This window comes from Canis lupus, chromosome 8 (genome assembly GCF_048164855.1).
Source record: "Canis lupus baileyi chromosome 8, mCanLup2.hap1, whole genome shotgun sequence".
NCBI lineage: Eukaryota > Metazoa > Chordata > Mammalia > Carnivora > Canidae > Canis > Canis lupus.
The window spans coordinates 37,720,473-37,738,749 of record NC_132845.1 but is presented as its reverse complement, the minus strand read 5'-3'; the positions used below and the strand labels follow the sequence as shown (position 1 = coordinate 37,738,749).

General features: G+C 58.4%; 1 protein-coding gene across 10 annotated transcripts; it reads right to left on the bottom strand.

The window, feature by feature from the left end:
• Positions 1 to 2: 2 nt before the first annotated feature.
• Positions 3 to 11,587, bottom strand: MSLN (mesothelin). 10 transcript variants are annotated; one of them, XM_072835145.1, is made up of 13 exons: positions 11,340 to 11,587; positions 9,324 to 9,362; positions 6,933 to 7,056; positions 3,110 to 3,197; positions 2,622 to 2,665; positions 2,416 to 2,515; positions 1,980 to 2,230; positions 1,732 to 1,887; positions 1,488 to 1,630; positions 1,277 to 1,404; positions 857 to 951; positions 262 to 448; positions 3 to 188 (listed from the first exon to the last, which is right to left on the bottom strand). In XM_072835145.1, the coding sequence occupies exons 4-13, from the start codon at positions 3,192 to 3,194 to the stop codon at positions 100 to 102; spliced, it is 1,278 nt and encodes a 425-aa protein (XP_072691246.1). In that variant the 5' UTR covers positions 3,195 to 3,197; positions 6,933 to 7,056; positions 9,324 to 9,362; positions 11,340 to 11,587; the 3' UTR covers positions 3 to 99. The 10 variants fall into 10 exon arrangements, with proteins under 10 accessions (XP_072691246.1, XP_072691247.1, XP_072691238.1 ...); XM_072835146.1 differs by lacking the exons at positions 6,933 to 7,056; positions 9,324 to 9,362; positions 11,340 to 11,587 and adding an exon at positions 3,700 to 3,967; XM_072835137.1 differs by lacking the exons at positions 6,933 to 7,056; positions 9,324 to 9,362; positions 11,340 to 11,587 and adding an exon at positions 3,564 to 3,695.
• Positions 11,588 to 18,277: the final 6,690 nt, after the last annotated feature.

Here is an 18,277-nt window from a genome sequence, read left to right as displayed (position 1 = left end):
TCTGCGGGGAAGGATGGTGGCCTTTTATTGAACTCCAGTCCCCTTGGGGTGGCCAGGGAGCCTCGCAGCAGGAGAGGTCCAGCGTCCAGAGCAGTGGGCTCACTTCGGGATCAAACCCAGGAGCAGAGCCAGGATGGCGGTGAACACTGGTCCCGGTCGGAGGAGGCGGGCGCCCCCTGAGAGGGCCTCTGTGCAGAGACAGTGACTCAGGCGCCATGCCTGGCTCTGCCCCAGCTCCACCCAGCCAGCCACCCAGCCCACCTCGGAAGCTGAGGTCCATGACCAGATAGCCGTTGGGGATGCCACCGCGGAGCCCCAGGCCCAGACGGTCCAGGTCATCCTGCCGCTGCCGTAAGATCCAGTCCCGCACGGGGCTGTTCCCCTGCTCCGCCTTCAGGCCCGCCAGGTTTGCACCCAAAAGGTTTTGCACCTCGGCAACAGTCAGCGGCTGCCGGAGTCCCCACGTGGCCGTCAGGGCCGCCCATCCTCCCCCAGAAGGTCTGCCGTGTCCACACCTCCCGGGGCTTCCCGGGCCCAAGCACCCTGCCTGAGCCCCCCAGACTTTGTAGCAGACCCTGGCCGGGGCAGCCCCGTGTGGCCCCGCCCCTTTACGACCCCACCGTCCTGCGGCCCCGCCCCTCTGCGTGGCCCCACCCCTATGGCCCCGCCCCATTACATGTGGCCCCGCCCCTTACGGCCGCACTGTCTTGCGGCCCCGCCCCTTACGGTTGGGCTGTCCTGCGGCCCCCGCCTCTGGCCCCGCCCCCCTCTGTGTGGCCCCGCCCCTCTCGGTGTGGTCCCGTCCTGTTCTCTGTGGCCCCGCCCCTCTCCGTGTGGCCCCGCCCCGCAGCCGTACCAGCACCGCCTCCCTCTGCAGGGTCTTGAACGTGGCTGTGTCCATGCTTACGTTCTGCTGACTGAGAGCCCGCAGGTCCTCGGTGCGGGCCCCACCTGCCCGCGGGGAGAGGGGCACCAAGCGTGACACCTCACAACAGGCCCCAGTCTAACCCTCTGAGCACAGGCTGCTGCAAGAAGCCCACTTCTTCGGAATTCCTGGGCCCGGGAACCCGGGTGACCGCCTGACCCTCTGGGTGGGTGGAGAGGTGTGGGTGGCCGAGGAAGCACCTGAGTGGGACTCAGAACTCATCGGGTGTCAACCTACACACACTTGTAAGGGCAGAGGCCGTGTGGAGCCCCTGTCATGGCGACAGCAGCTGCCGGGTGGGGTAAGAGCCAGGCCCGGCCATCCTGCCCCCAGGTGTTCTCCCTGGCTCACCCAGGTAGGGCTTGATCCTCTCAAAGTATTCAGACCCGCTCAGGTTCTGGAAGGCAGTGCGGGCCTTGGGGTAGAGGACATCCATCTGTGGTGGGCGGCATGCATCCAGGTCCTGGGCCCTGGCCACCCTGGAGGGCCAGCATGGGGCCGGGCAGTGAGCTTGGGTGGGCCACAGCACACCCACCATGCCCGGCAGGCCCCTGGGACTCACCAAATAACACTGTGCTGCACAGAGCCCAGCTGCTCAGGACTGAGGACACACAGGTACGTGGGACTGAAGGTGGCCAGTACGTCCAGGGTGGCCTTGTCCAGTTGGCCCCCTCCTGCCACGTAGCAGGCAATCAGGGCAGCCACCTGTGGAAGGAGGCCACGGAGGCGTCCTGGGTCAGGGAGAAATGCATCCCCTGGGGTCTGCACAACCCCACACCACCTGCTCCCTCCAGGTAGGTTGTCACCTGAGCATCCACTTTGTGCCCTTTGCTGACTTTAAGAAGAGATTTCACTGTTTCCAGGGATGTCACGTTCCACTTGTGGATGTCCTCAGGGGTGATCTCGAAGAAAAAGTACCCCAGGTGCTGGATCAGGGACTCAGGGTACCCCTGTGGGTAGAGCTGCCCCGGGAGGTGACTGTGAGGGCCGCAGCCACTCCTTGGGCACCTGGCGAAACTGTGGCCCAGCGGGAAGACATGAGCCCATCACCAACTACCTGGTCCAGTTTTCGCTTAAAAACATCAAGCTGCTGGTAGGTGAAGGGCACCATGTTCACCCGGTCCATCTGAGCCTCCAGCAGGGCCCCGTCCACACAAGCCTCCAGCTCCCACTCCTCATAGAAGACAAGGTTTTCATCCACCACGTGGGCCTTCTGCCCTGGGGGGCAGACCTTCTCTGCAGGAGCAGGCGGGGGGTTGTGGACTGGCCTTCTCTTGTCTCCTCCTCCCAAACCTTGCCGAGACCCTGGATAATGCATGACTCCCTCCAGCCCTCAGTTCACACATCAGCAAAACGGGGTGATTCTGTGTACTCTCCGAGGTTGTCATGCAGCCAGGAAGGGCCAGAGATGTACGAGCAGGTGGGACCCCATGCCACAATCCCCACGCCCAGGTGTCCTGACAGCCCAGGGGGCAGGGTGTCCTGCTTACTCTGTGTGTCCCGCCGGTCCCTCGAGAGGATGACAGTGAGCTCAGGCCACTGCCAGGTCAGGTCCCGGGAGGTGCCTTGCAGCCATGGGGTCATGACACCCTGAGGGCAGAGTGGCGCTGTGGCTGAGCCATGCATGCATGAGCCATGCATGCATGACCCCTCACCCAGGGTCAGACACCTTCCTCTGTCCCCAGAGGGACCTTACCAGTCTTGAGTCTGCAGCCTGGGCCCTGGAAGGTAACACCCACCCTGCAGGGGAAGGTGCACAGGCTTGAGGGGATGGCCAAGGACTCCTGGGTGTACCTGCCACAGGCCTCCACTCTGGGTAGGAAGGAGGCAAAGCTGCCCCCCCACCCCACCTCAACACCTTACAACCTACCCCAGGGAGCCCAAGCCGCCTCCTAAGACCTCGCTGCTCAGGGCAATGGAAGCTCATTCCATGGACACTGTCCCTTGGGCCTGAGCCCCCGTCACTGCCCTGGCTCAGCTTCCAGTACCACAGGGTATGGCGGCCCAGCAGGGGCACAGGACACAGGCAGCTCTGGGGGCAGAGACACGGCTGACAGCCTACCGGGACTCAGGGCACCTGCCAGGGGCGGGGGTATGAGGCAGGCAGTCTTTCTGAAGAACCTCAGCTGCCCTCTGATGCTCTCTGAACCCCAGCACTTTGCGACAGCCCACCCCGTCACTCACCAAGGCTGAGGAGCAGGAGCAGGAGGCTGCCACGTGTGGAGGTCCAACGGGACCCCAGGGGAGGCTGAGCAGTCTGCAGGGCCATTGTCTGCGGGAAAGAGCCACTCTGATACTGCCACCACTGGGGCAGGACCCCCACCCTGGCCCCCCACCCCCCTTGCCCTGGGCCAGTGCAGGGCCTTATGGGTCTGGAGGGGTGTCAGAGCCCCAGATCAAACCTCCTCAGGCCCCTGCGGGTGGCGTCTGTGCGGCCTCCAGCCCTGCTCCCAGGGCCAGGGCCAACAAGTCTGCCTGGCCGGCCTTCCCCCTCCAGGTCTGAGTCAGCCGGGCCCCCAGCTGTGAGAGGCCAACTGGTGGCTCGTATCCCTCCCCTCTGGCCGCAGGGCAGGGCAGGGCAGGGTGAGGTGAGAGAATTTAGGCCGAGAAGGCAGGGCCACCTCTGGCTCACGCTGACCTCAGTTCCCCCATTTACACCAGGGCTGGGGACAGGGCCGGGTGACCCGCCTGCTCCACTGCCTAGGGTGTGGCCGATCTCTCCTTCCCGTCCTGCCCCACCCATGGCCCAGGTGGACTAGGCCGGCGGGACCCACCTGGCTCCCGGCCTCCCGGAACAGAGGCCTCAGCAGGTGCAACACCCTTTCCTACCTGCCAGGCCCTTGAGTGCGGCAGCGGGTGGGCAGGGTTCCGGGAAGACCCTCCCACCGTGCCTTTCTGGAGTGGAGCTGGGGAGGCCTTGCGGCCCCTGTCGGGTGAAGAAGTGGGTGGGGAGCCGCTCGCGGGGAACACTGATCGGGGCCTGCGGGAGACCAAGCCACCTCTCCACTCACCCCTCCCAGGGAGGCCCAAAAAGGGAGGCTGCCCTGGGCTGGGCAGAGCCCACGCACCCCCTAAGCCTCCGCCCAAGGCTGCGTCAGCCTCACCCAGGCTCAGAAATGGAGGGGGGGCGCGTTCATGCTTCAACAGCCCTTTTCAGCCTGGCCAAGAGCCTAGCCCCAGGGAGTGCCCAGGGAGCGGCCCTCCCCCTGCAGGCTCCAGAACAGGTGGGAGAAAACCCGACCCCCAGATCAGGAAATGGGCAGCGGAGCAAGGCCCCCAGCCCTTGGATGGATGAGGGTGGTGCCCCCACCACCGTTCACCTCAGGTGGGGGCGTCCTGGGAGCCTCTGCAGGCCACCACGGCCCCGGGATCTGCACCCTTCGCACCCCCACCCCCCAGGAAGGCCGGGTTGGGGCCACAGAGGCAGGTCAGCCATCAGGGCACAGCCCCCACAGTGACCTGCACTTGCCCTGCACTTTCAAGCCCGTTCCCGCCAGCCTGGAGCGCGCATGTTTGCGTATGAAATGCAAACAGTCAAAAAAAAAAAAAAAAAAAAAAAAAAAAGGAAATGCAAACAGTCCAAACCCGCGCTGTCTCCTGGGTCAAGCTGCGGTCATACTTCCTTTTCGGCTTCGTTTCTTAAGTGCCGGTTTAGTGGGTCCCAGCAGGGGCAGAGTAGGGGCGGTGTCCGGGACCCCACCCGCTCCCCAAGTCGTCCACGACCGACCGGCATCCTCCTGGTCACCTGCTATTCAGGGACCGCCTGCACACGGGCTGAGCTCCTGCTGCGTGCTGGTCACTGCTCAGATACCGGCACACGCTGGGCAGGGAAGATTCAGGCCCTGTCCAGGGCCCTGGGGGTGCGGCCTGGCCACAGAGACGCCGGCCTTGCCCTGCCCTTCGGTCCCTGTCCTGCTACCACCTGGGGTCTCGGCATGCAGTAGGAGGCAGAGGTGGCTGCGTCTACAACAAAGCAATGGCAGGTCCTTTCCACAGCCTGAGGGTCCTGAGCTCATCACATCTGGCCAGCGGTGACCACGTGCTGCCCCATCCGTCCCTCCCCCCTGCAATTCTCCCACCCCAGCCCAACCTCCCAAGGTCTGGTCCTCAAGTGATGGAAAATGAAGTCAGACCACATTCACAAGCTCAGGCCTCTCCGAGAGAGTGGGCAGGGGAGCCGATTCCAGGCTTGGGGTCTTGGCTACACGGTCACTTAGCCTCAAGCACAGACGTGCTCTGCAGCCGGCCCAGAGCTGACCTCGAGTGCACTGCTGTCTGAGCAGAGCCGGGGTGACAGTGCGGGGCTGTCTCCACACTCCCCAGGTGCAGTGAGGACCTGGGTAGGGGGAATCTCAGGGGGTAGGGGTGGGGGTTTCTGGGGTGGCCAGGGTCCCTCCCAGGTGGCTCCCACTACCAGCCTTGGCTAATCCCTGCTCCCACTGAGACCCTGGCTAGGAGTGCTAGGAGTGAAGATGGACGTGACCCCACCCTCACCCCCCCAGGCATGCCCACACAGGTGATGCAGACTCCAGCCGGGCCCTTGTCCCCAACCCACGCAGAGGTGGCAACCCAGGTGGCTCAGCAGTTTGGCGCTGCCTTCAACCCAGGGTGTGATCCTGGAGACCGCGATCAAGTCCCGCATCGGGCTCCCTGCATGGAGTCTGCTTCTCCCTCTGCCTGTGTCTCTGCCTCTCTCTCTCTGTGTCTCTCATGAATAAACAAAATTCTTTATTTATTTATTTATTTATTTATTTATTTAAGTCACCCAGAGAGAGAGAGAGAGAGAGGCAGAGACACAGGCAGAGGGAGAAGCAGGCTCCATGCAGCGAGCCTGACGTGGGATTCGACCCCGGGTCTCCAGGATCGTGCCCTGGGCCAAAGGCAGGTGCCAAACCGCTGCGCCACCCAGGGATCCCAACAAATAAAATTCTTAAAAAAAAAAACCCCATGCAGAGGAGACCGTGGTCAGTCCCTTGTGACCTGGACACTGGACTGGGTCCCAGGAGATGCCTGGGAATCTCCCCTGGTGGCCCTGGCCTGGTGCCTGTTGATCCACCAAACCTGAGCCCATGTGCTTGGTTTCCTCAGCTTAGTGGGGAGGTGGCCCCGAGGCCAGCAGCCCTCAGGTGGGCCAAGGGACACATACGGGCCTCGGCAGGCTGCAAGAATGTGCGGGCGGCGGCTGTGCTCGGAGCCACCAGGAGGAGGGCCCTGGCGGAGGGCTGCTGCAGCCTGGCCTTCCCCGGGGCACAGGAGCAGGTGCATCCGAGCTGGGGCCTGGCTCCACAGGGTCTCCCTCCCCGTTTCCCAGGCCATGGCTCGGTGGGGGGCGCAGCCAGTCCCGCAGAGTGGGGTGAAGTGTCCCAGCGAGGCGGGGCACTCTCTCTGCAGGCCGCCCAGCAGCCTGGGGTCAGGGGTCAGCGGGCGGGGGGCGCTCAGCCGGGGCTCCTGGAGCGTGGGCCAGGCTCAGGGCACCGCGGTCCCAGCCTCGCAGCCCAGGGCAGGGTTTGCCGCAAGCCCGCGCTTGGCAGGAGGCAAATGCAGGCGAGAGCCAGCTCCGCGAGCTCGGGCACTGCCTGCCGATGTGGGGCCCGCGGGGACCTGGCCGGCCACTGACAGGAGGCGGAGGCCACTCTGCCTGGGCTGTGGCCAGGGGCCCGGAGGTCAGACGACGCGCGCCTCTGGCCTGGCCGGCTACCAGCGCCCGCACACCAACACCGGCCTCGGCCCGCAGCACTCATGGTCCAGCCAGAAGCCAGCATCCCCGGTGGCCCCCGCGTTCCCACCAACCAGCCCCTCCAATAATTTCGTGAACCCGAATTCCCTGTGGAGAGTCTGTGTTGTCGTCACATCCCTGCCAAGGCCCATTTGCTGATTTGTGGGTACACGGCTGCCTGTGTCCAATCCTCTTCTACGAGCTGGGCTTTCCAGTATATGCAGCCAAACCCAATGCCGATTAAAACAGAACTCAGGAGACCCCCGGGGGCTCAATCGGTTAAGCACCTACCTTTGGCTCAGGTCATGATCCTGAGGTCCTAGGATTGAGCCTCACGTCGGGCTCCCTGTTCCGCAGGGCGTCTGCTTCTCCCTCTCCCTCTGCTGATCCCTCTACTTGTGCTCTCTCTCTCTCTCTGTCAAACAAATAAATAATATTTAAAAAATAAAACAATTCAGCAAGGCTCCCCAGTACAAGAAATCAACTTCCAGAAGTCAGTAGAGGAGTAAGTGCTTTAAAAAAAAGAAAAGAAGAGAAAGAAAAGAAAAGAAAAGAAAAGAAAAGAAAAGACAAGAAAAGAAAAGAAAAGAAAAGAAAAGAAAAGCCAACCTACAGATAGCAACCAAAACAAAATGAAAAAATCCCCTGCAGGTTCTGAAGAACGAACGAAAATGGGCAGATTTTCATGGGGAATTGACCCTCAGGGAGGAGGGCAGCAGGGAGATTTCCCTGTGTGTGTGGTGCAGCTTTCCCCTGAAGACACGAGGCTGGCGAGGCTGCGGCGGTGCGTGTGCTGAGGCTCCAGCAGAGATCCCAGCTCCTCTCTGGCTGAAGGACGAAGGAGCCCAGGATAAGCAGACACCAGAGAATGAATAGACAATTCTGGAAGGGAGAGACCAGAGGAGGGGACCGCAAATTCTGTCTAAACTCTACCCAAGGCTCTTCAGACTCCTGAATCGTGCATGTGTGGGGCATCCTGGAAACAGCTCGGCTGAAGAGGAAGTATGGGCTGAGACTGGCGTCTGCCCACCTCAGGCTTTGCAGGGCCCCAGCTCCAGCCTGACCAGGTTCACTGGCACCAAAATGAAAGCACTCACAGTCTTCATAGGAATATAACAGAATGTAGAGTCCCTACAACCTGATGGTCATGCGTTCACGATAAAATCCAAGATGGTGTCATCTATACTTCACTTAAGAAAAAAATCCAAACTACTTGTCAGAGAGAGAGCCAGGAAATGGTGACCCAACCTCACAGGAGAAGAATCCCCTGAAGCCAATGTCAAGATGAGTCAGTTATTAGAATTATCAGACAAGGTTTTTTCCTAAGATTTTAAGTACTGTCCACACCCAGTGTGGGCCTTGAACTCACAACCCAAGATCAAGAGTCACAACAGCCTACCACCACCGACTGAAGCTACCTGGTGCTCCACAAGGGTTTTTTTTTTAAGATTTATTCATGAGAGACACAGAGAGAGAGAGAGAGAGAGACAGAGAGAGAGAGAGAGAGAGATACAGGCAGAGGGAGAAGCAGGCTCCATGCAGGGAGCATGACGCGGGACTCAATCCCGGGTCCCCAGGATCATGCCCTGGGCTGAAGGCAGGCGCTAAACCACTGAGCCACCCAGGGATCCCCCCCAGACAAGGGTTTTAAAATGATGAGTATAGCTGTACTCAACTGGGTAATGGAAAGTAGGCTCTCATGAATGGAGATGTAGGAAATACATGACCAAATTAGAAGTTTTAGAAATGAAAAGCACACATTCTGGAATTTTAAAGTCCACAGGATGGGCTTAATAACAAGATTCATGGGCAGCCCGGGTGATGCAGCCGTTTAGTGCCGCCTGCAGCTCAGGGTATGATACTCGATACCCAGGATCGAAGCCCACGTCAGGCTCCCTGCATGGAGCCTGCTTTTCCCTCTGCCTGTGTCTCTGCCCCTCTGTCTCTCTCTCTCTCTGTGTGTGTGTATGTCTCTCATGAATAAATAAATAAAATCTTTAAAAAAAATAACAGGATTCATTACTTCCAATTGAGAGTCAGGTGGGAGCTCCTCAACTTCATAGTTCAATGGATTCTGAGGTATGGAAATTTCTTTTGTGAGTGCATTGAGGAGCTGTGGTCTGAGCTCAAAGCATACACCCGTTGCAGATGTGCACGGGGAGCCCACGTCTTGCTTCGGCTCTGACAGCACAGGAGGGTATAAATCACGTCACTTGCAGGTCACGTAACAATTGTTGCTGAAATGATGGTGACACCTTATAGGTCTTAAATATAAGTGCTTCTCTCCCTTGTAATGTTTGGGTTGAAATCATTAGGAGACATCAAGTCTGAAGGAAAAGTAAAATCCTAGAGCAATTGGGTGTGTGAGCATCAAGGTGATAGGAGGAGCTTCACAGTGAGTATACCAGCAGATACGGAACCGTACGCCTCAGACAGGTACGCTGTGTGCTGTGGGCAGTACAGCTCAGGAAAGCTGGGTTTAAGACATAGGCCCAAGGCAAGAATATGCAATGGGAAGAGGACGTGCTCTCCCGCCAATGGTGTCGGGAAAACTGGGCAGCCACATGCAGAAGAATGAAACTGGAGCACTTTCTTACACCATATGCAAAAATAAACTCAAAGTGGATGAAAGACCTAAATGTGAGACCTGAAACCATAAAAATCCTAGAGGCAGCAACTTACCTGGCATCAGCTGTAGCAGCATGTTTCTAGATATGTCTCCTAATGGAAAGAAAACAAAAGCAAAACTAAACTATTGGGACTACATCAGAATAAAAAGCTTCTGCACAGTGAAGGAAACAATCAACAAAACTAAAATACAGCCCATGGGGATGAGAGAAGATATTCGCAAATTACATATTTGATAAAGGGTTACTATCCAAAATAGATAAATAACTTACCAAACTCAGTACCCCCAAAATGAATAATCCAATTAAAAAGTAGGCAGGCGGCACCTAGGCGGCTCAGTTGGTTAAGCACCTGCCTTCAGCCCAGGTCATGATCCTGGGGTCCTGGTATCAAACTATCAAACCCCATGTCGGGATTTCTGCTCAGGGGGGAGCCAGCTTCTCCCTCTCCTTTTCCTTATGCTCCCCTCTGCTTGTATTTTCTCTGTGTGTGTGTGTCAAATAAATAACAAATCTTGAAAAAACAAAACAGCAAACTAATTTCCATTTTAAAAAATGTTTAAATAAAAAGTGGGATGGAGACTCCAACAGACAATATTCCAAAGACATACAAATGGCTAACAGACACCAGAAAAGATGCTCATCATCCCTCATCATCAGGGAAATACAAATCAAAACTACAATGAGATATCACCTCACACCTGTCAGAACGGCTAAAATCAACAATACAAGAAACAACAGGTTTGACGAGGAGGAGGAGGAAAAGGAACCCTCGTGCACTGTTGGTGGGGATGCAAACTGGTGCGGCCACTCTGGGGGACAGTATGGAGGCTCCTCAAAAAGTTAAAAAAAATAACTGCCTTATGATTCAGCAAATTGCACTGCTGAGTATTCACCCAAAGAATACAAGAACACTAATTCAAAGGGATACATGCACCCCGATGTTTACTGCAGCATTATTTACAATAGTGAAACTAGAGAAGCAGCCCAAGTGTCCATCAGCAGATGAATGGGTAAGGAACAGGTGGGCTATGTCCATATACAAGGGAATATTACTGAGCCATAATAAAGAATGAGATCAGGGGATCCCTGGGTGGCTCAGCAGTTTAGTGCCCGCCTTTGGCCCAGGACGCGATCCTGGAGTCCCAGGATCGAGTCCCTTGTCGGGCTCCTGGCATGGAGCCTGCTTCTCCCTCCTCCTGTGTCTCTGCCTCTCTCTCTCTATCATCAATAAATAAATCCTAAAAAAAAAAAAAAAAAAAAAAAAGAATGAGATCTTGCTGTTTGCTACAAACGGGTGGAGCTAGAGAGTATAATGTCAAGTGAAATAAGTCAGAGAAAGACAAATACTATATGACTTCACTCCTACGCAGAATTTAAGAAACAAAGCAAATGAACAAAGGGAAAAAAGAGAGACAAGCCAAGAAACAGACTCTTGAGCAGAAGCAGATGGTCACCAGCGGGGAGGAGGGTGGGAGGAAGGGTTAGGTAGGTGATGGGGATTAAGGAGTGCACTTGTAATGAGCTCAGAGTGATGGATAGAATTGCTGACTCACTATATTGTGGAGCCCCCCCAAGTGGCTCTGTCAGTTAAGCATCTGCCTTTGGCTCAGGGCGTGATCCCAGGGTCCTGGGATTGAGCCCCACATTGGGCTCCCTGCTCAGCTCAGAGCCTGCCCCTCCCCCTGCTCATGCTCTCTTTCGCTCTGAAATAAAAAATAAGTAATTCTTTAAAAACTTAATTATTTATTTTATATGTTTTATTATAAATAATAATTTAATTATTTATTTAACAAACCATAAGTAATTCCTTTAAGATTTTAAAGAAAGATAAAACAAAGGGACTGACAACGTCAAGTGTTGGCAGAGACAACTGGAACTCTCGTACATCACTGGTACCTGTTAATACGGTCACTCTTGTTTGGCATTTTCTTAAGAATTTAAACATACACCTGACTATGCAACTTAGTCATTTTTCCTCTTCCTCCTCCTCCCTCTCTCCTCTCTCTCTTGAAAAAAAAAAAAATAAACAGCATAACCACTGTTGACAAGGATATGGAGAAATGGTTACCTGTGCATCGCCGGTGAGAACATTCAATGGAGCAGCCACTGTGGAAACCAGCCTGGCAGCTCCTGAAAAACTTAAACACAGTTTTACTACGTGACCCAGCAACTTAAGATACACCCATAAGATTTAAAAATGGACCTCAAGGGGATCCCTGGGTGGCTCAGCAGTTGAGCGTCTGCCTTTTGACTTGAGGCGTGATCCTGGAGTCCCGGGATCGAGTCCCACATCGGGCTCCCTGCATGGAGCCTGCTTCTCCCTCTGCCTGTGTCTCTGCCTCTCTCTGTGTGTGTCTCTCATGAATAAATAAATAAAATCTTAAAAAAAAATGGGACCTCGAGCAGATCCTTGTGCTCCCCACAGCACATTAGCCGCAGGAGCCAAACAGTGGACACAACTCAAGGGCCTGCTGACAGAGGACTAGACCAACAAAAAAATGGGGTGTGTCCGTGCCACAGAATGGGAGTCAGGCATGAAGGGAATGGGGCTACAGGCCACGACGTGGGCGAGCCTCGGGAACATGATGCTCAGCAGAAGCAGCCAGACGTGGGAGGATGCATTTTCCATGTTTTCCACGTCCAGTGACACCGGGTGACTTGGTCTCTTCAACATCTAACACCTGATTTGGGCTCAGGTCATGATCCGTGGGTCATGGGATCAAGCCCCACGTCGGGCCCTGCCCTGAGTGGGGAGTCTGCGTGTCTCTCTCCTCTGTCTCCCCACCCAGCTTGTGTACGTATTCATATCCATGCAGTGTCCAGGTTAGGGAAACCCACAGGCAGGAAGCATAATGGAAGCTACCGGGGGCTGCAGGTGGAAAGGGGAATTACTGTTTAAAGAGGGCAGAGTCGGGGCCCCCAGGGAGGCTCAGGGGCTGAGGTCTGCCCTCGGCTCAGGGTGTGATCCCGGGGTCCTGGGATCGAAGCCCACGTCAGGCTCCCTGCAGGGAGCCTGCTTCTCCCTCTGCCTGTGTCTCTGCCTCTGTGTGTCTCAAGAATAAATAAAATCTTTGAAAAAAATTTCAAGAAAGGAAGAAAGAGAGAGAGAAAGAGAAGGGGTGTCTGGCTGGCTCAGTCAGAAGAACATGGGACTCTTGATTTTGGGATCCCGAGTCTGAGCCCCGTGTTGGGCATAGAGATTACTTAAATAAATAATAAAGAAAGAGAATAAATAAACCCATGACCTGAGAAGAGGAGGCAAGCGCCTAGACACTAAGAGCCGCAGCGCCTAAGTCAGGCAGAAAGACTGGGGCAGGTGCAGACTTCACAGGTGCACGGCACTGGGGAACGAGGCGCATGCGTGAGGAAGAAAGGGGGAGGGGCCCCTGGGTGGCTCAGCCTCAGGCAGTTAAGCGTGTGCCTTACCAGGCTGATTTCTGGAGACTCTGGGGAGGTGGCCTTCCTTGCCTGGCCACAGCACCCCCCCCCTCGCGCCATCACTGAATGCTAGGCCACTAACCCCCCTCCTGGCCTCTGTGACTCCGGCCCCACCTCACTAACTGCCCCCAGCTGGAGCCCAAGTGCACCCCCCAAACACACAGCCCAACAGGGCCAGGGATGGGGCTGCTTCATTCAGGGGTGAGAAACACAGGCCAGTTCTGGGGGGGCCAGTGGCGTGGGCCAGGTCAGGGGGTGTGGTGGACCAGGTGCCGGGGTGGGGGTGGGGGTGGGGGGTGGGGCATGGTGGGTCAAGCCCCAAGGTGGGGGGATAGTCAGGTCCCGGGGTCAGGATCAAGTTTGACCTGAGTGTACACCTGCCACTGCCACCCCAAGCCCTGGGCTCTGAGACCCAGTGGAGCCTGTGTGTCCCCCCATCAGCCCGCTGCTGCTGGGGTGGCCTGCTGGGCACCAGACCCTCCCCTTGATCATCATTGCTCCCCCAGCAGGACTATCCAGGATGCTGCCTTCATGCCCTCTCAGAGGAGCAGAGGCAGCTCATGCACAGCTAGATGGGGGACCCAGCACACCCCCGACACGGCACAGATGCACCCTGGCTTGTTTCCCAGATGCCTTGGTGTCTGTGAGCTGCTGTCCTGAGTCGGGGGCTGAAGGGGAGATGGCACTGCTGATCAGTGACCCCTGCTCCTCAAGCCTGGCTGCCGAGTGTTGCCCCAGCCACCTCCTGTGCCACCTGGGACCTGGCCTCCAGGGACAGCGCAGCCAGGACGTCACATTCTCATCCAGGCCCACCTGCCAGCCGTGGCAGGTGCCATCCTAGCCCAGATCCCAGCGGGTGTCTCCTGCAACGCCTTCCAGCCACTACAGGAAGAGGTGGGAGTGGGCAGCCCTATGGCTGGACTGGGGAGGGGAGCCTGGCCGGTGACCCCACCCGCGTGGCCGACCCGGAGCGAAGGGCTGCAGCAGTGCCTCCCAGCTGCTCCTGGAGGCAGCACCCTACAGCCACCGCAGCATCTGCAGACCCCACACGATGTGCAAGGCATGCAGGAGGGAGATCGAACATGTGGGGCCGCCCTCACTGACTCCCCCCCCCAGCATAGGTTGGGGTCCTGGGGCAGCAGCCAAGAGCCGTGGCTGGGCCTGCTGGCCTCCTCCACACGGATCTGAATCACCCCAGGCACCCTCTGCTCCTACATGTCCCACGTGCCCCAGGACAAACTCCAGCTGTGGCTGGATGCGCACCTGGGAAATGTCATTCCAACTCCGCACCTGCTGTGTGGGGGCTTGAGACAGTGGCATGAGCTCGAGGACAGTGCAGCACAGCCAGGCAGGGTGCTTTGGGGTGGGACAGGTGGCTCACTGAGGGCCAGGCTGACGGGCAGTGCCCAGGCCCGGGTCCGGGTCCTAGATAGGCTCTGGTTAGAGCGCCCAGCTAGCCGCCTTCTTCATGGCCTCAGGCACCACCACCCAGGAGTAGGACGTGGACTGGATCCTGGACCAGCTCTCCCGTGGAGCCCCCTTGGTGAGCTCAGGACTGGCCGGTGGCCCCCATGTGGCAGGTGTTCTGCGCATGGTCTGAAGCCTGCGCAGCCAGGGCCCCTGGGGTGACTTGCCCCTCCCTCCCACCCTCAGACTTGACCTGTGCCCTGCTTGGCACCACAACCCTTCATGGCTGGTCACTTCTCAAGAACCTGCCATACCTACAAGGATCTCACTGCACTTCAGGATAGCTTCCAGGGCTGGGTGACAAACCTTTGGTAGGGCTGGCCCACGTGGCCATCAGAGGGTGACACTGCTTCCTCACTGTTCCCTGGCTCTTAGCACACGCCCGCCTCCCAGCACCCCTGCAGTCAGGATGGCCTCTGGGAGCAGTGGCCCAGATTGGGGTCCCAAAGGTCCCAGGGCGCGTGGGCAGTCAGGGCTGCCCAGGGTGGAGGTGGCCCCAGGTCAGAAGGGGAACCGACGCAGAGATGGAGAGACCAGCCTGGACCTCCGGGAATTGCGGACTGCAGCTCTCCCGGGTCAGAGCCAGGGAGGCATGTCATCCCAGACGCGGGTGGAGTGAACCCCCGTGGGGTCTTCTGTTTTGCAGAGTGGCTCCCTGCCCCACGTCTCTACCAAGGCAGCTGGCTCCTTCCTCCCAGGCCCCCAGCATGAGGAAGACCTCATGTCCTACAGAGCGTGGGGCACCCTGTCCCCTCACCTACTCCTGACTCTACAGCCCAAGGGAGAGGAATTGGAGGCTGTCCTCCAAGGAGACTGTGGGGGCAGGAGGGAAGGGGGCCCGGTGGGAGGTGTCTTCTGAAGAGGGCCCATGACCTCACCAGCTGGAACCTCTCCAGGCTCAGCTCTGGGGCCCAGTGCTCAGGGTGACCCTCCCACAGGCAGCAGGCCAGGCTGGGTTCCGGGTCTTGTCTTGGGTGCTGCCCTGGGCGATCCCCGCCCCAGCTCCGTGGAGCACCTTGCAGGGTCCTTCCAGGGCTGCGGGCGCTGGCTGACAGGTGGCAGCATCAGAGGGGCCACACCCAGGGCCTCGGGGGTCCACGGAGCCCGGGAGGCAGGAGGCAGCTCAGACATGGCAGCAGGGCAGGGATGACACCGTGTCCCCAGAAAGGATTTGGGACATGGGCAGAGGATCACATGCTGCTGGGCGTCAGTGGGCCAGACACGCACGTGGACACGTGGTAACCCTCAACCCCAGGGAGGTCTGGGGGAGCGGCCCTTTCGGCGTCCTCGCAGGGCAGGGGTGGGGGGCAGCATCAGGGCCCCGCGAGCCCCCAGGGGATCCTGGCCTGCCCTGCCTGCTGCGCGCCCTCCCCGGAACTCCCCCCCCGCCCCGGTCCCCCAGGAGCAGGTTGCAGGCCTCTCATTAGCGGCTAATTGCTGCCCGTAGCCTCCCGAGGCTGCCACCGGCTCACACCTGTTGACAAGCCGTGGGGCCGCGGCGGGAGGCGCTAATGATGCGCTCATTGCCCTTGGTGGTTTCCTGCAGCAAATACAGGGTGGCCCGGCTCAGCCCAGGGAGCGCTCGGCTTTCCGGGGAGTCAGGCTGCACCTGCACTGGCCGGGGGGCTCAGACGGGGCACCCGGATCCCACACCAGAACCTGCTTGTTCTCCCTGGATGCTGAGAACAAGGGGCACGGGGGGCACCGCGCGTGGGCCCCTCCCCACCGTCCCTCCAGAGCCGCAGCCTCACAGGGTGGAAGGGGTGAGCGGCTGTGCCCACACTCCCCCAGACAGGGGAGGACCCCCATGACCCACAGGGACCTAGGCTGATTTACCCAGAAACTCCCGAGCGTGCAGACCCTCACCTGGCAGGGACACCCCCAGCTGGCCACCCACACTTTACGAAAAGCACGGGAGCACATTCAGGAGGCTGGACATTCTTGTTGGGGCGTGAGGCCGGCCTTGCCCTTCACAACTCACCCTGAACGGCCAACTAGTGACCTTCCTCCCAGGCAGGGGTCCTGCTGCAGCCGGAAGCCCCTCCCGTGCCCATCCCTGGTCTGATAGTGGGCCCCCGGGCTGCTCCTGCACACATCCTTCCTCCTACACCCGGCGGGGCAGGGGGAGCAAGCCCCACTTCTACTTCCCAACGTTTTGCAGATGCCTTGATATACAACACAGCAACACTGGACGATGTAGTAAATGTTTTGAAATCACATGTTTAAGATTTTTTTTTTAATTTTTTATTGATTTAAGCAATTTCCACACCCAGCACGGGCTCGAACTCATGACTCCAAGATCAAGAATTGCAGGCTCTTCCACCGGAACCAGAACACGAGCCCCTGAGCATTTTTTTGGAAGGACAAAACGCCTTTTACTTTTCCCGACCCTGGATCCTTGCTGCCTGCCTGCAAGACACCTGCTGGCCCAAGCCTGGCTGTCAGACAGGCTAGCCCGTGTGGTCCTTCCCAGCCCCGCACCTGGGCCAGCGCAGTCCACACAGTCCACAGACCTGGGGAGACGTATCCCATACGCAGCTGACCCTGAGGGTCCCACAAAAACTTGGACATGAGGGGGACGCCGGGATGGCTCAGCAGCTGAGCGTCTGCCTTCGGCTCATGGCGTGATCCCGGGGTCCTGCGATCGAGTCCCCCAGCAGGCTCCCTGCAGGGAGCCTGCCTCCCCCTCTGTGTCTCCCATGAATAAAAAAATCTTAAAAAAAACATCTTGGACATGAGGGCTGTGGTGGGTTGAATGGTGCCCTCCAAATAATGTGTCCCCCAACCCTGTAAATGAAACCTCATGTGGAAATAGGGTCCTTGCAGATGTCATCAAGGACGTCAGGACGAGATCATGCTGGTAGGAGTCTGGGCCCTGAATCCAGTGACAGGAAAGAGGAGGAGACACGCGGGAGCCCTGCGACGGAGCAGCAGAGGGCTGCCCGGGACCACCAGCAGCCGCACCAGGCAGGAAGGGGCCCCGGAAGGGCCTGCCGACACCGTGGCCTCGGCCTTGTGGCCTCAGCAGCTCTGAGAGGATAAACCTCTATGGTCGTAAACCCCAGCTGCTGTCCCCCGTTGTAGCAGCACTGGACACTGACACAGGGCCGGCCCCTCCCACGGCAACACTGACGGCCGCCTGCATGCGGGGGCAGCTGCGTGCACCTCGGTGGAACCGTGCCCGCGCCCACCCGGAGCTCCGGTGGCCAGCCTTGGGCAAAGGGGGTCCTGTGGGCACACCCGGAGCGGACACCCAGGTCCACGTCTGTCCCAGTGCAAGGAGCAGGGCGCCCACGCCCCATCGCGGCATCCTGGCGGTGGCCCAGGCTGGCCACGGGCCCCGTTTCCCCCCGCGTGTAAACCCTGGCATTGCACACGGGAAACGTACGGTAAATACTCACTAATGATGATGATGAAACAACCTGCAGGTGTGAGAGCAGGTGCGTAGAGGAGGCAGGTACGGGGTTGTCTCCAGGGCCCTCGTGTGTGCGTGTGTGATGCCAGGACCTCCAGTCAGAGTTCCTGACCCAGACACTGTCTCCGGGGACGGAGGCCCTGAGGCTTCGAAACTGGGTGGACCTGGGCGCACGCACTGTCCCCACTCTTGGGGTCACCTTGGGGCAGCGGATTTATGGAGATTCAGACTCATGTACCATACCATCCACCCACTAAAAGGTGCAATTCAGTAGTTTTTGATACACAATTTATACGTTACATTATTATATACACAAAAGAATGCGCCATAGGACCTGTGTAAGCGCACGACTCGCAGGCATTCGTTGCCTTCAGTGTGGCGCAACCACTCCTGCTATTTCCAACACTTTCCATCGTGGCACAGTGAAGCTTCCTGCACGGCCCCTGGCAACCTTGAAGCTACTTAGCATCTCCGTGGAGTTCCAGGTTCTGCGCACGACCTAGGAACGGAACCCTACAACATGTGGCTTCTCTCACTGAGCATCAGGTCCTCAGGGGTCAGCCCCATGGCAGCAGGTGTCAGTGCCTCGGCCTGCTCTGCAGCTGCGCGATGATCGTTGTATGCCTGGACCACAACTGGCCTACCCACCCAGCTGCTGACGACACTTGGGCTGTTCCCACCTGTCA

Coding starts and splice junctions, on each gene's coding strand:
- MSLN (XM_072835137.1), bottom strand. CDS start 3,668: ATGGGTGGGGCAGGACGGGAAGGAGAGATCGGCCACACCCTAGGCAGT. Junction 3,198..3,563: donor GTGTAAATGGGGGAACTGAG/GTCAGCGTGAGC, acceptor TCTTTCCCGCAG/ACAATGGCCCTGCAGACTGC. Junction 1,405..1,487: donor GTGCAGCACAGTGTTATTTG/GTGAGTCCCAGG, acceptor CTGGCCCTCCAG/GGTGGCCAGGGCCCAGGACC.